Below are 14,830 nucleotides of genomic sequence, written 5' to 3'. Positions count from 1 at the left end.
TATGTAGTAAGGTGCTCAACAAATCTCATTATTATTAATATTAGCAATACTATTAGTAACTGCTCTTAGGCAGAAATAATCCGCTTAGTATAAACAAATGTATTTTCAGGATTATACCTAATAAATTAATCTGAAAGATGACATACAGTAACTATTTCAACTAAAGTCTAAACGCCACAAAAACAACAAATAAACACATACATATACCCCTAAAGCAGAAAATTACTGTTTTAGCTACCCACAGCTGTATTACAGACCACACCCCACAGCTGAGTGACTGACATCACCCATTTCATGTGCTCATGTTTCTACCGTCAAGACTGGGCTCACTTGTAGTTTACTCTTTGGGCTGCCTTCATCTGGTGGGCTGCGGGGCTGCAGCTGGGAAGGCAAGGCATTCTCCCTTTTGCTGTGTCTTCTAACGTCTCCTGCATGTCACTTGAGGCTTCCAAGAACACAAAAGCAGAAGCTGCCAACTTCTTAGGGCTTAAAGTCTGGAACTGGCACATCACCATCTCTACGGCATTCTGCAGGCTCAAGACAGTCACAGGGCAAGCACAAGAATACCAGGAGAGTGCCTCATCGGGGACTAACAATAGAACAGACACCAGTTTGCAAACGGCAGAAACAGACTGCAGACTCACCTGGGTTATAAATAAAACCTGAATCTATCACCACTGTTAAAAGGCTGGAATAATAATGAGCTGCATAAAGGTTTCTGTTCCATGTGTTCCTCATATGACACACAGTGCCAATCATATACTTAATAATCACATGCACCCACTCTAGTAAGAAATGTATAGTTCCCCTACAGTAGGATCGGTGGTTGTTGCTTTTTCAAAAGCGAGGGGTGACGTGTGTTGTGTTGTGTCTACATATATTACACACACACACGCGCACGCGCTCGCGTACACCACTAAGGAAGTGTTTGGAAAAGGTATTTACGATTCTAGTCTGAATACCAATCCCCACATGTCCATCATAGAGAGTCAGATCAGAGCGTGTGGTGCAGAACATACACATTTTAATTATTTAACAAACCTGCCAAACTGAGACACTGTTAGAGTTTACGAAACATTCTCACATGAATGATCTCACTTGTTCCTATGAGCTAAGCAGGGTTGACATTATGTTGTCCTTTCTCATGTCCCTTCCCCAATTTTAAAAATAGATGGTGGGAGATTTTTAAAAAAAGGAAGAAATTAAAGTGCAATTATTATTATTGTGACAAAGGCAAGGCAGAATAAGTAAAACTAGTTGATAAAATTATTACTCATTCAAATACAGGTAACCCTATTGCCAATTATTATGTTACCAGACATATACCACTGAGGAAAATAAGAAATATGTTTAATTACAAAACATGAAGCACTGAGTTACATAAATGAAGAATTTTATTAACAGGATTATTAAACTAAAGAAAAATAAAGTGCTACCCAGAAAGACCATAAAACTGTTTCCCTGAAGACTTTAAAAATGAAGTATTCATTTCTATAGGATGGTTGAAAGATAAAGTTGAGGTGGAAGGCAACAACAGCCCTGATAAAAGGCAGGAAATTAAATGTTTGGCAACAATGAAGAATAAGTTTTCCTAGAATTGTGGCCCAATCTGGAGAAAGGACTCGGGATACAGGTAAGGTCGGGAAGGAGCTACAGAAAAGCAAAGACAAAAATTCTCAAATTCTTAACATACTAAAGAACATGACATTTAAGACAGATCAAAACTAGTAACGACAGAGTAGGAGGAAAATGAGATATGCAATAGAGTACACTCATTCGTCAGCATGAATGGTTAAAACCATTAATATTTTATAAAGATAAATTCTTCCAAAGTTCTTTAAATCCCCACTGACCTCATTATCAACACCAATTCACTCCTCACAATATCTGGGCTGTCCAATATGGCGGCCAGTAACCATACATGAACAGTGAGTACCTGAAATGTGCTCAGTTCCGGCTAAGGTGTGTCCTTGTGTAAGTATGACAAAATGTACAAATATCAACAATATCCATTACGTGTTGAAATGATAATATTTTGGACATATTGAGCTAAATTAAGTATATTAATTTCACCTATTTCTTTTTATTTAAATGTGGCTACTGGAAATATCTAACATTACATTAGGTTATACTTTCGGGTTTTTTTTCTTTTGAGACAGTATCTTCCTCTGTTGCCCAGGCTGGAGTGCAGTGGTGCGATCAAAGCTCACTGCAGCCTTAACTTCCTGGGGCTCAAGTGATCCTCCTACTTCAGCCTCCCACTTTTGTAGAGACAGTGTTTCACTGTGTTGCCTAGGCTGTTCTCGAACTCCTGAGCTCCAGTGATCCACCCACCTCGGCTCCCAAAGTGCTGGAATTCCAGGTGTGAGCCACTGCGCCAAGCCAGATTATGTTTCTACTGGACAATGCTGCCCCGTTCCATCATTTAAGGGAATAGGATCATATTATTTGTAAAAATTTAGCTCCCTAAATTTGTGCTACAGAAATACTTCCATAGAAGTCTAAAAAAAGTTGAAGGTAGGCTCATTTTGCATGCAGTCCAATTTCTTATGACACTGCTCATAAGAAACATGGTTAGATTAAGAAAGCAACTTATTATTATAAATCATATACACGTTTGTGTAGCACAGTAATGCAGAATGAAAAGATCTAGTGACAGAGCCCAACTCCACCTCCCCGCAAGCAGGAATGACAAATATCCTTGCAGTAAGACACGGCCTGCCTGAGTGGGCAGCGTCAGTGTCGGGGGGCCACCTGGGTCCAGCAACCTCATTTGTCTCTGGGGCGACAATCCTGCAGTGTGAGCGTATGCTTGGCCAAATCCTTGGGCAACACAAGGACCCAGGAGCGGCAAACCCTCAGAACCCTAGCTGTAGGCACAGCCACCTGTCTTCGGGATCATGGGAACTGTGCACTGTGTGGGTGGTCTACAAGGCCTCCGTGTCCAGAAAGCAAGGCAAGTGTGTGGATCTGGCAGGTGTGGAAATGAATCTGGTCTACTCCTTAAACTTGCTCCTGTTCCATCATTTCTGATTTTTGCTCAGGCACTCACATGAGAAATCTGAAGGCTACTCCACAGCTCCCACATCAGCTTGTCCATTATCTCTCTAATGAAATCTCAAATGTGTGTCCTCTTCATCTCATCTACTCTGCGCCTTGGCTGGTCTTCCTGTTTCTACTCTCTTACTACCCTCACCCACTTCACAGAACAGCAGGAGGGATAGATGCCAGGATCAGCACACTACAGACCAGGGGCCAAATTTGGCCCATTGGGCCATAGCCTGTTTTGGTTTTGCACAGTCTATGAGCTAAAAATGCTTTTTCATCTTTAAGTGGTTGGAAAAAGAAACAGTATTTCATGATACATGAAAATCGGATGAAATTCCAGTGTTCTATCCATAAATAAAGTTTTACTGGCACATAGCCACACCCACTCGTTGATGTATTGTCTGTGGCTGCTTTTGTCCTACAAAGGCAAAGTTGAATAGATGTAACAGAGGCTACATCGCCTGCAGAGCTTGAGATATTTACTATCTGCCTTTTACAGAATGAGTCCGCCAGTCCCTGGTATGGATCATCATCTTATCTGTTGCTTAAAACCCTTCAGTCACTTACCACAGTTTCTAGGAAAAAGTCTAAAACTTTTCACAGGGCAGATGGACAGTTGGCACACACATAAGTCCTGACTTTCCTCCTTACTCACACCTCAGCCTTATTCACTCAGTAAGCCACACTGCCTTTTCCTTAAAGACAATTCTCCCACCACCTCCACCCACCTGCTGGTCAAGTTAGCCCTGCCTTTGATTATTTCTCTCAAGCACTTACCCCAGTTGTATTTAAATAACAATATGTGTAGCAGCTGGTTAAAGATTGCCTGTTCTGGAGCCACTGCCTGAGTTCAAATCCTGACTTTGTCACTTAACAACAGTTTGACACGGGGCAAGTCATAAAAGCTTTTTGTACTTCAGTTTCCTTATATGCAAAATAGGTGTAACAACTGTTACCTACCTGAGTTTACAGGCTATTAATATATGTGCATTATTTAAGACTGTACCCCATAACAGTAAATGCTTCAAAAGCACCAACAACTACTATTCTCAGTAGCAGGAACAGGTTCCTGTGACTCCTCAACTAGGCTGAATCTCCTTGAGGTCAAGGATTATAACTGTCCTAGCTTTTGTGACCGGTACAAGGTAGAGAATTTATTCAAACACTTAATGAACACCTATTTGAATAACACATAACACTCACAAGCCATCCTCTTCAACCAACAGCTGCAGTGATTCAATCTTTGGGGCCTGGCCCAAATGTTCTCTTTCAAACAAATGCCAAATGTAATTGAGATTTTAAAGCCAGCAAAATATAGGTACAGTGGCTCATGCCTCTATTCCCAGAACTCTGGGAAGCTGAGGTGGGTGAATTGCTTGAGTCCAGGAGTTCAAGATCAGTCTGGGCAACAAGTGAGACCTCATCTCTACAAAAAAATAAAAATAAAAAAATTAGCCAGGGCACGATGGCGCACACCCATGGTCCCAACTATTTGGGAGGCTGAGGTGGGAGGATCATTGAGGCTGGGAGGTTGAGGCTGCAGTGAGCTGAGACTGGGCCACTGCACTCCAGCCTGGGTGACAGAGTGAGACTCTGCCTCAAAAAATAAAAAATAAAATAAAGCTAGCAAAATAGCCAGACACATTTATATCTAAGACACAGAAGTCTTAGAAAAACATTTCATCTCATAAAACTGCATTAACCGTAAAAGCCCGTATTTGCACCCCCATTCACAAAGTAAGTACTATGCCATCAGGTAGTTAACTTTCAACGCTCAATCCTGCAAAAGGCAGGATTATGTATCTTGCTAAAACACCAACTTCACTTTCAAATGTCCCTGAGGAGTCCTTCTGCAAAAAGAGAAATGGGGGAGAGGAAGACCTCAATTCTATTACAGATAAGACACAAATCGGGCAAGCACGACACTTAGGAGTGAATTCTATCAATATCTTTAATTTACCCTGCTTTCTTAACTTGCCCATAAGAGCAGAATATAAAGGCTTTTCTAGCACTTCTGTTCTAAACTAGCACCGGTTTAGATTTAAAACTCCAATCCTACAGGGAACTCTTTCTTTCTTTTTTGTAACCAGAAGCCCAACATATTGAAGAAAATTAAAATACTAAACTGGTATTCTAAGACCTTCAAAATATTAGATTATATTTCTAAATCTATCAAGCAATTCATGTTAAGAAGACTCAGTAGTTTGCATTCTCACAGTTAGCAGTCTGACTTAAATTAGGCAATGGCTCCTAAGATGTGACACCAAAAGCTAAGTGGCAGGAGAAAAATAGACATATCGAACTTCAAATTAACAACTTTTTGCTCTGAAGGACACCATCAGGAAGGTAAAAGGACAACCCATTGACAGGAGAAATTATTTGCAAATCCTATGATACCACTTCACACCCACTAGGATGGCTAAAACGAAAAAGACAGTAACAAGTGTTGCCAAGAATGTGGAGAAAATTAAACCTTCATACATTGCTGATGGGAATATAAAACCAGCAGCTGTTTTGGAAAACAATTTGACAGTTCTTCATAATGTTAAGCACAGAGTTAACCATAATGACCCAGCAATTCCACTCCTAGGAATGTACGCAAGAGAAATGAAAACAAATGTCTACACAAAAGCTTGTACAGAAATGTTCAAAACATTATTATTCATAGTAGCCAGAAAGTAGAGCTGCAAGTGGTGGCTCACACCTGTAATCCCAACACTGGGAGGCTGAGGCGAGACGACTGCTTGAGGTCAAGATCAGTATGGGCAACACAGCGAGGCTCCTTTCTCCACAAAAAATAAAAAAACTGGCTGGGCGTCATGGCACACATCTGGAGTCCTAGCTACTCAGGAGGGTGAGGCGGAAGGATCACTTGAGTCCAAGAGGTTGAGGCTGCAGTGGGCCATGACAACTCCACTGCACTGCAGCCTGGGCAAGAGAGCAAGAACCTGCCTCAAAAAAGTAAATAACTAAAAAATAGCCCCAAAAATAGAAACAACCCACATATCCAATTGACAAACGCATAGAAAAAATGTGGTATGCTCACATAATATTAGTCATCACTAAACAGGAAGTAGCAACACATGCCACAACATGGACAAAGCTTGAAAATATTATGCTAAGTAAAAGACGCCAGCCCCCAAAGACCACGTATGTACGTTCTCATATACACGAAATGGCCAAAGTAAGTAAATCCACAGATACAGAAAGATTAATGTTGCTAGGGGATAAGGGGGAGCAGGATGGAGAGTGGCTGCTAATGAGTGCAGGGTTTCTCTTTGGGGTGAAGTACAGAGATATATAACCCATATGGACACCAAAGTCATAATCAGAAATCTGAATTCTGATTACGCTCCTGTACAGAACAATGAATGAGTCTGAAAAATAGGAATTTCAAGTTTTAATACAAAGTGGCCACTTCAGGACTACCCCCACTCACAAGTATACAACATCAGAATATGAAGCACCTGCATGTATAATTTCACATACTAGATTTCATACATGGCAAATACTGTTTTGCCTTTCAATTGTTTAATAAGTGTCAACAAATGATAGGTTAACTTAAAAATAAACAGCAAGTCAGAATACAATTTAATTGTATTCTACTGGGAACAACCAAATATTTAATGACATCTTTCCTCATGAAGTAACTAAATACTACCTAAAACATTTTGACAAAGTAATAATTTGAGTACTTTTGCTGAATTGCCTTCTTCCAAACCACAAAGTTGCTTCATTTTCCCCATGATCTTTCACATGCCTGTGATGCCATCCCTCTTATTAACCATACATAAGAGGCTTATATATGACAACCAGCTTTTGAATACAGTCTAATGGTAATAGGTTACCAAAGCTCTCTGTATAGGTAAAATCCCAGTGAAAGACCAGACTGGAGGGTCTTCCTAACATCACCACTTTAACTTGATTAGGTTTAGCTGCTTCCTACTGCAGGACTACCCATTGTGGCAGAAACAAGGGAATGTCAGGGAGCCGGTACTTTTGGCTACCACGGAAACAGTTAATACAAAGCACTCCCTGAAAGCCAGACTCCCAGAGTTCCAGGTGACGTGTCCTTAAAAGTTTTAACACTGTAAGTAACAGGAAAAGTACAGGGGGTGGGAGGGAGAGTTGTATAAATTACCTGAGAATTTTATTTTCCCTATTGGTAGCTCTGTCAACACTCAAAAAAAAAAAATTTTTTTTTTTGAAAGCTAAGTAGTAAAACAAACATTTTGTTGTTTTATCTGAAGGCAACTTTAAAAATGAAGTTGTGGCATGACAAAGTCACAACGACAAGTGTCCTACTAGTCAAACTGGCTTAATGTATTTAATCAAGAGAACATTCTAAGAAAGGTGTGGAGGCCTCCTCCGTGACTCTATCCCCAGAATACAGGAAAAAACAGCTCAGTATCACAAAATGTCACAATCTAGAAACATGTACTCAAATTTCTCTGGCACAGCACCATTTGCAAGCTAATATGCCAGTAAGATCCCAGAAGTGAGCGTACCGAGTAATTCCCAAAAGGGTGGCTTACTAGAATCCTGCTGGCCAAACCCATTCTCCTTAACCTAAGAAAAGCCGCACAAACTACACAATATCCTGGCTCATAATACCCTTTAAAATCAAATGGAGCTGACCGTGGCGGCTCACGCCTGTAATCCCAGCACTTTGGGAGGCTGAGGTGGGCAGATCACCTGAGGTCAGGCGTTTGAGACCAGCTTGGCCAACGTGGTGAAACCCCGTCTCTACAACAAATACAAAAATTAGCCGGGTGTAGTGGTGCACGCCTGTAATGCCAGCTACTCGGGAGGCTGAGGCAGGAGAACCGCTTGAGCCCGGGACGCGGAGGTTGCAGTGAGCCGAGATCACGCCACTGCACTCCAGCCTGGGTGACAGAGCAGGACTCCGTCTCAAAAAAAAAAAAAAAAAAAATCAAATCAAATGCAAGATTGGAAGCAACCCAACCTTTCCAAGATCGTTTAATCATGACTGCGCTTGAATATAAATATGGAGAAGTGGAGTACGTTGCAGAAACAAGAAATACTAAAGACAGAAAATAGGGAATAAAAGTGACCCTGTATCCCACCGGAGACTAAGTTACCACAAGCAGCAGTTTAAAATAAATGTTTGTGAAGAGAAGGCTAAGGGGTGGCTTGTCACATCTCCACCCTCAGTAGGACGCTAATTAGGGGGAAGATAAAACAGAATGGATTTCAACTGGACACAAGGAACTTCTTTAGCAAAAAAAGTGATGAAACACTAGACCTGCTCACTCAAGACTAAAGCTACCATTTCAACATTTTAAAAGGGTAAGTCAAGATCTTTGGATCATTCTCTTGCATTGAAATCAGGTAGCCGAGGTACTTGTGGCCTATAACGTGATTATCAGGGTCTACTATTTTCAAATACTTGGCAATAAGTACTCGGAGGGCTCACCCAAGAGCCAGGATACTTCGCGGTCCCAACTCCGCAAAATGCAGAGGAGGAAATCAAGACAGCAGAGACAAGAGCATGGATCAGGCTGCTAATCAAGGTTGGCTTCCAGGTTCCATGTTGATATTTGAACAGTTGGTGACTTTGAATGCCTTCATTTGATTCGTGGTTACTTCTGGCTGCAGCTGTTAAAGCTGCCACACCTATTCATCCCTTCTGATTCAGCACTGCATCGCACAAGAGTTCCCCTGCGACTCTAGGCACCCCGCATCTCTAGCCAAGCTTCTTTCAGCCCTTGATGCTCCCGCCCCGCTACCCTCGACGGAGAGAAGTGGTAAAAGGATGAGTAAGCATGCAGAGGCCGAGCTCGGTCAAAGAGCACAGCGCCTGGCGGCGGCCGTGGAAACCACAGCAGGGGAGTTCATCCAGTGAGCGGCAGGCAGGTACAAGCTTTCCACCGCAGTTATTGTCACCCCGTTCCGCAATCACCGGAGCCTCTGAACCCTCGCTTTCACCTCCCCATCCCCCCAACTGTGGCCCAGTGCACGTCTTCCATAGAGTAACTTCAAAACGGCACCAAGAGATGAACGTGATTTCTCCAGGCTTCCGGATGTCAGAGACAATACAGCCTCACCCTGAAGCGTGGCTAAGTTCAATCGCTCTGCTGTCTCACAGGGCAGGAAACGCTCGCTCTGTGGCATCCCGTCCGCCCCCGCAACCCGACCCGAGGCCACCTTATTCAGCAATACGGCGACTGCTAGGAATCGTTTCAAATGTCTATCAACCTTCTGGGGAAGAAAGAAAAGAAAACAAAAAGACTGGAATGACTTCAACAGCCTGGTTGCGGGCACCTGAGGAAAAATAGGGCACCGAGAGAGCAGACATTCCTTTCTCTCTGCCTTCCCACCCCGGCCGCCGGCAGCATCTCGAGCGCCTCCAGAGGGGCCTCTTTTGCGGGCTCGCCTCGGTTTCCCAGGTAGAAACTTGCGTTCGGTGCCCAAACGTCCTCCAAGTCTCCAGTTTTCTTTACAAGGGTAAACTTCACCGCAGATGGAAGGAAGCCGAGGTAACACTTCCTTTGTTAAAATCCCACGGACTTTCTTTTCCTTGCATCGGGGGCGGGGTGGGGGAGACCGCCAGCCCCGGTCACGCGCGCCCACGGCGAGGGCGGGGAGGCAGGTTTAAGTCCGTCCTCGCGGGAGCCTCCCGCGCGGCTCCCCGGCGCCGCCTCACTTCCCCAGATGAGCCCCACTCCTCGGCGGCCCCCGCCCCGCGCCTCCCACGCCCTCCGCCCCGCCGCCACCTGCCTGCCCGGCCCGCGGAGGGCGCCCGGCTCCCGCAGCTCCTCGCCCCGCGCGGACGCCGCCCCGACCGCCACCACCTCCGCTCAAAATGGTGGTTACGAAACGCGCGGCCCCCGCCCGCCCCGCCACATGGCCGCGCCGGCTCCAAACTTCGCAGGCCCGGCACGACCCGGCGCCCAGGCGAGGCCCCGGCCCGGGCGGCGCGAGGGAGCCCCGCGGCCACCGGCCACTCACCCACAGACCGGTAGCCCAGGATCGCGATCTTCCGGGACTTGGACTGCGGCATCTTGGCGGCCTCCTCAGCCCCGGCCCAACCACATCAACCGCGGCGGCGGCGGCTCCTGCTGCTGCGATCGGCGGCTGCCGCGCCGGGAGAGAGCGGCATACAGAGCAGGGGCGGCGGCGGGCGCGGCTGCCTCTCGCTCGCTCGCGCGCTCCCAACCGCCCGGAACCGACCGCGCGGCGGCGCCCCTCCCCCCACAACACGCCCACGTGACCGGCTCGCGTCAGCGGCGCCCCTCCGCGCGCCGCGGCCCGCCGCCTCCGCCCCCCGAAATACGCGGGGGGTGCGTCGGGGCGACGTTTTACTTTAAAGGGAAAAAAAGGGGACGCCGCGATGTCCCCGGAAAAGTCACGACTGAAACTCGCTGCGTCATGACCCTCCCATCTTCTTCCGCCGCTTTTTAATTACGCCATTCTCTCCGAGCGCCGATTGGGCGGCTCTTGCACAGCCGCGCGATGACGTGTCGGAAACTCCGTCTCCCATTGGGGAGGCGAAAAGGCGGGGCGGGAGCGGGTGGGGCTGCTCGCCGGGGAGCTAAAAATACAGCGCGCTGCTACCGCGCCGTTGGGCGCCGGCGAGGTTTGAAGGCTTCAAACTTCCAGCCGGTTGGGGGCGGGCGGGAGAGGCGGAGAGACAAACGGTGGCTTCTTGATGATTGGCCGGGGCGGAGCGCAGGGCGGGGCAATAGGTGGGAGGCGTGGTGATTGGCGGAACGCTGAGCGGTTGGCGGGTTCGCGCCCGCTGAGCCCGTGAAGGGCGCGAGGCGCGTGGCCGGGGCGGGCTGTGGGTGGGCTGGCTCCTCCCTCCGGGCTTTTTTGAAAATCCCTCTTGTGTCGCGTTAGCGTTCGTGTCTGTGTTTGAGGATGTAGGTGGTGACTAAGCGTCACCCACGGCCGAAGGACTGTGGGAGGCATGGAGTCTCCGTTAATTCAAAGTGTTAGGGATTTCATTAAAAACAGGGCGAGCCTCGTGGTTCTGGTGTCCGCTTCGCCTCGCGCGGAGCTCGGCGCGCCTCCGGGAACAGCGCCAGGGCGGGAAGCCGGTTCTCCGCCAGTGCCGGGGCGCTTGGTGCGGCGGGCAGCCCCGAGCCGGGTGCCAGGAACACGTCCGGCCGCGGTGTGGGCACAGCCTTCCCAGGGGTGCCGAGCAGAGGGCAGTGGAAAGGGAAGCCGGGCCGGGACGCAGCTGCGGTTGAGGGATCGGCAGGCAGGCGGGCCAGGGCCGGTAGCTGCTGGTGGGTTTGGCGCTTGCGAGTTCGTAGAGACTCCACCGCGCGCGGGAACCCGCCCCCGTTCTGCCGGGGCTGTTTGGCCGTGGGGACCTGCAGAAGCCGGGCGAGGCCCTTCGCTCTTTCCCAGCGAGCGGTGGGGAGGCATGAAGCCCGGGAAGCTAAGTGGCAGGCCTTGGATTCCAGCGTAGGAGGGTTTAGAGTAACTGGAGTCGAACTGGAACATCCAGCCCAAGGACGACTCCCTCCAGCTCTCCCACGGAAGCACTCGGAGGAGGGGCTGGGGTGTGCATTCGTGTTCTTGGGGAGCTGCAGATGGAAGCCCCGGGCAGCCAGCCGGAAGTGATCAATGTCTAGAAGCTCCATGTTTTCATGAAATGTTGAGGTTTATGCTATAGTTATTTTAACTGTTTTAAAACTAAAGGTCTTAAAATGCACTCTCCTGTAAGATGGTCATGTTTTTATCCTGTGGATCTGGATACCCTCACCACAGTATTTTTGAACAGATGCTACTAAACTTGCATTATAAAATCCGTTTAGTGTTACCTTAAAAAAAAAAAAATAGAACAGAATAGAAAACTGCGTATGTCCTCATCAGTATGGCGGTGAGTTAAAAAAAAACGAGTAAGGCTAAGTATATGTATGTGCATGTGGAGATACATATAGATATGCTATATATGTTTGTGTATTGGGATTCATTGTAAGGTTTCTTGCCGCGGCTTGCCTCAAAACGTTTGAAAGCACTGCCCTAGTCTGAGAATGTTGGTAATACAGATGTGAAGCACAGTCGTAAAGGACAAACTCATTCAAGAAGTTTTCCAATTGCTGTCTTAAAGCCTTATAACGTAAGATCCAAAGGTTTAGAAGATTGCTTTATTCCAGAGAGGGGAGAATGTGTTTGGTTTAAGAAATGACTCAGCTATCCTGGGCAACATGTCGAAAACCTGTTTCTACCAAAAAAAAAAAAAAATTAGCCAGGCGTTGGTGGCGGGTGCCTGTAGTCCCAGCTACTTGGAGGGCTGAGGTGGGAGGTTCACTTGAGCCCAGGAGGTTGAGGCTACAGTGAGCTGAGAAGGTGCCACTGGGTGACAAAGTGAGACCCTGTCTTAAGAAAGAAGGGAAGGGTGGGGAGAGGAGAGGATAACTGGCTCACATTAGCTAAAATAGTAGGGACTCATGGTCTGAATTCACATGGAAATACCTGAATGCAACCAGACAGGAACAGGGTTGGAAGAAATGGACTTGCTTTTGTATTCAAAGTAGCTCCCTTATTAGTGGCTAACTTGTCACCTTTGATTTTGCAGCAGCTGGAAGGTCTGCCATCGGTCAGCTTCTCAGCAGGTCCTGCTTGTCTGGAACTGCTCCTCAAGGCCTCAGCATGCTGCCTTCTCTCTGTGTGTACTTCCACTTCTGTTCCCTTTCCCTGCAAACTGAGAACTCTGTGTCTTCCCTAAGTTCCCAAAGAGAGAACAGCATTGGTTCTGTTAATTCTTATCATTCCCGTACTAAGCATGTCAATTGTGAGAGGGGTCTCTGCTGGCCTACACCTCTGGCAGCTGGTGGCTATGGAAGTTCTTTGAAATTTGGACTGTCTGATATTATGGGGTTTCTGTTAACTTTCTATGAGCATTTCTAAGCCCAATGATACCCGATTTTTAGTTCCAACAAATTTTTTAATGACCAGAGGTAAGGTACAAAACTTTTTTCCCCCCTACTATTGGGTTAAACTAAGATCAGAGTGAAAAACCACTGCTATGATTGTTTTTACAAAAAAAAGGACATTCTTTTACGTGGAAAAAGGTGACCCCAATGAAAGTGGACTTGAAGGAATTTTGTGGTTTAGTTTTTAAAAAAATTTGATGAGGGAAGAATGGAGAAGAACCAGACTCCTCTTAATCTTGGCATAAGCCAAATCCGACTGATCTGTTATGTCCCACATTGGTATCATTCAAAATCAAACTGTGCATGCTAAGTTATTCTAGCTAAGTTATTCTATTATGTGGTCATATTGGAGTCAAAGGGGCAGATCCTTTGTGGATGGGAGAGGAGTTTCTTCGGTGTTCTGTCCTCAGCATTGTAGGATGAAAGCCATCCTGGGGAAGGTGAATCCTCTCAATTTCATTGGGAGGAAAGAAAACTGCCCCCTCTGAAGTAGGGGGTCAGTTTGGTCTGAACCCTGAGGTGTGGAGTTGCATGGAGTGATCCCAGAAAAGGGAAAGTGGAGTGAGCCAGCCCTAAGTCCATGGAGGTAGGGCGTGTGTAAGAGAAGGTCGGCTCAGCAAAGTCATCTGAGGACAGATCTGGGTTATACAGTAGTTGTAAACTGTTCTCAAGTGTTACGAGTTGAATTGCCCCCGAAAAAAAGATATGTTGAAGTCCTACCCTTTAAGGATGTGACCTTCTGTGGAAATAGGCCATTGCGATGTAATTAGTTGAGATCATATTGAAGCAGGGTAGACCAATCTGATATGACTGGTGTCCTCGTGAGAAGAGACACACACACACAAGAGATGGTCAACGTGAAGACCAAGGCAGACACTGAGTGGGGCTGCCTAAAGCTAAGGAACTCCTGAGGCTACCTGAACCTGAAAGAGGCAAGGAAATGTCCTTTCCTAGCGCCTTCAGAGGGAGCAGGGCCCTTCCGACACTTTAATCTCAGACTTCTGGCTTCCGGAACCATGAACAAATTTGTTTTAAGACACCCAGTTTGCGGCACTTTGTTATGGCAGCCACAGGGAACGAATACATCAACTATCCTCAAATTGTCAAGAAAGTTTAATTAAAAGTTCAAATCTGGTTTCTGTTGGGCTGTGAATGAAGTTGGCCTCTCCCAGCCCCCAGACCAGGATGCTCCTAGCAGGAGCCTTCACCAGGAGCAGGCTGCCAAGCCCAGCAGTCTCCTGAGGTTGCTGGCAGCAGTGGCCAAGCAAAATGGTTGGAGCAGAACATGTGGCACCTGTTCCTAAGAACCTGTACAGAGGCACCTGGGAGACACACAGGGAGAGCCAGGAGGCCCAGTCCTTGCAATAAAGCAGGTGATGGCTCATGCCTGCCTCACACGTGATCCTCAAATGTGTCTTAGATGTGGATTTAGTCACAGGGTTAGTAAACCACTGAAAGATATGTTAATAATTAACATTTGAGGGACGTATTCACTATTGGTTCATCTCCTATGTGAGGAGTTGTCTTAGTGATGGATTTTATGCAGCATATTGGGCTCCAGGGAGTTTCTTCCATTGTGGTGCAGGAAAAAAATAGAACTTCTATCTTAAACATTTTCCTTTAAAACCAAAATAATTGAGCCTTGCTAATATGTAATATATGGATTGACCACAGCACTCTCACTTGGTCTGTATGGTAGATGGTGGCATGTCATGACTGGTACCTGCATCTCAACAGAGCCATTTGAGCCACTGCACCACAGCACTCTTTAGCACCATTGCCTTGAGTGTTTAGTGTTGAGAATTTTATTATATATCGTTTATCAGATGCCTGGTTATGAGGAACTACAGAATACGTTACTTAATTTCTGC

General features: G+C 46.5%; 1 protein-coding gene across 1 annotated transcript in view; it reads right to left on the bottom strand.

Annotated features, from left to right (window-relative positions):
• The window catches only part of RHEB (Ras homolog, mTORC1 binding), a 46,920-nt gene extending 36,445 nt beyond the window's left edge, over nt 1–10,475 (bottom strand). The window contains exon 1 of the mRNA XM_032244974.1: nt 10,021–10,475. Within this exon, the coding sequence (XP_032100865.1) occupies nt 10,021–10,072 (52 nt within the window). The 5' untranslated portion in view covers nt 10,073–10,475. The remainder of the gene's footprint in view (nt 1–10,020) is intronic.
• Nucleotides 10,476–14,830: the final 4,355 nt, after the last annotated feature.

This window comes from Sapajus apella, unplaced genomic scaffold (genome assembly GCF_009761245.1).
Source record: "Sapajus apella isolate SASKATOON/1434 unplaced genomic scaffold, GSC_monkey_1.0 scaffold56, whole genome shotgun sequence".
In the NCBI taxonomy this organism is placed as follows: Eukaryota; Metazoa; Chordata; class Mammalia; order Primates; family Cebidae; genus Sapajus; species Sapajus apella.
The sequence above is the reverse complement of the archived record's forward strand: the minus strand, read 5'-3'. Positions and strand labels throughout refer to the sequence as shown.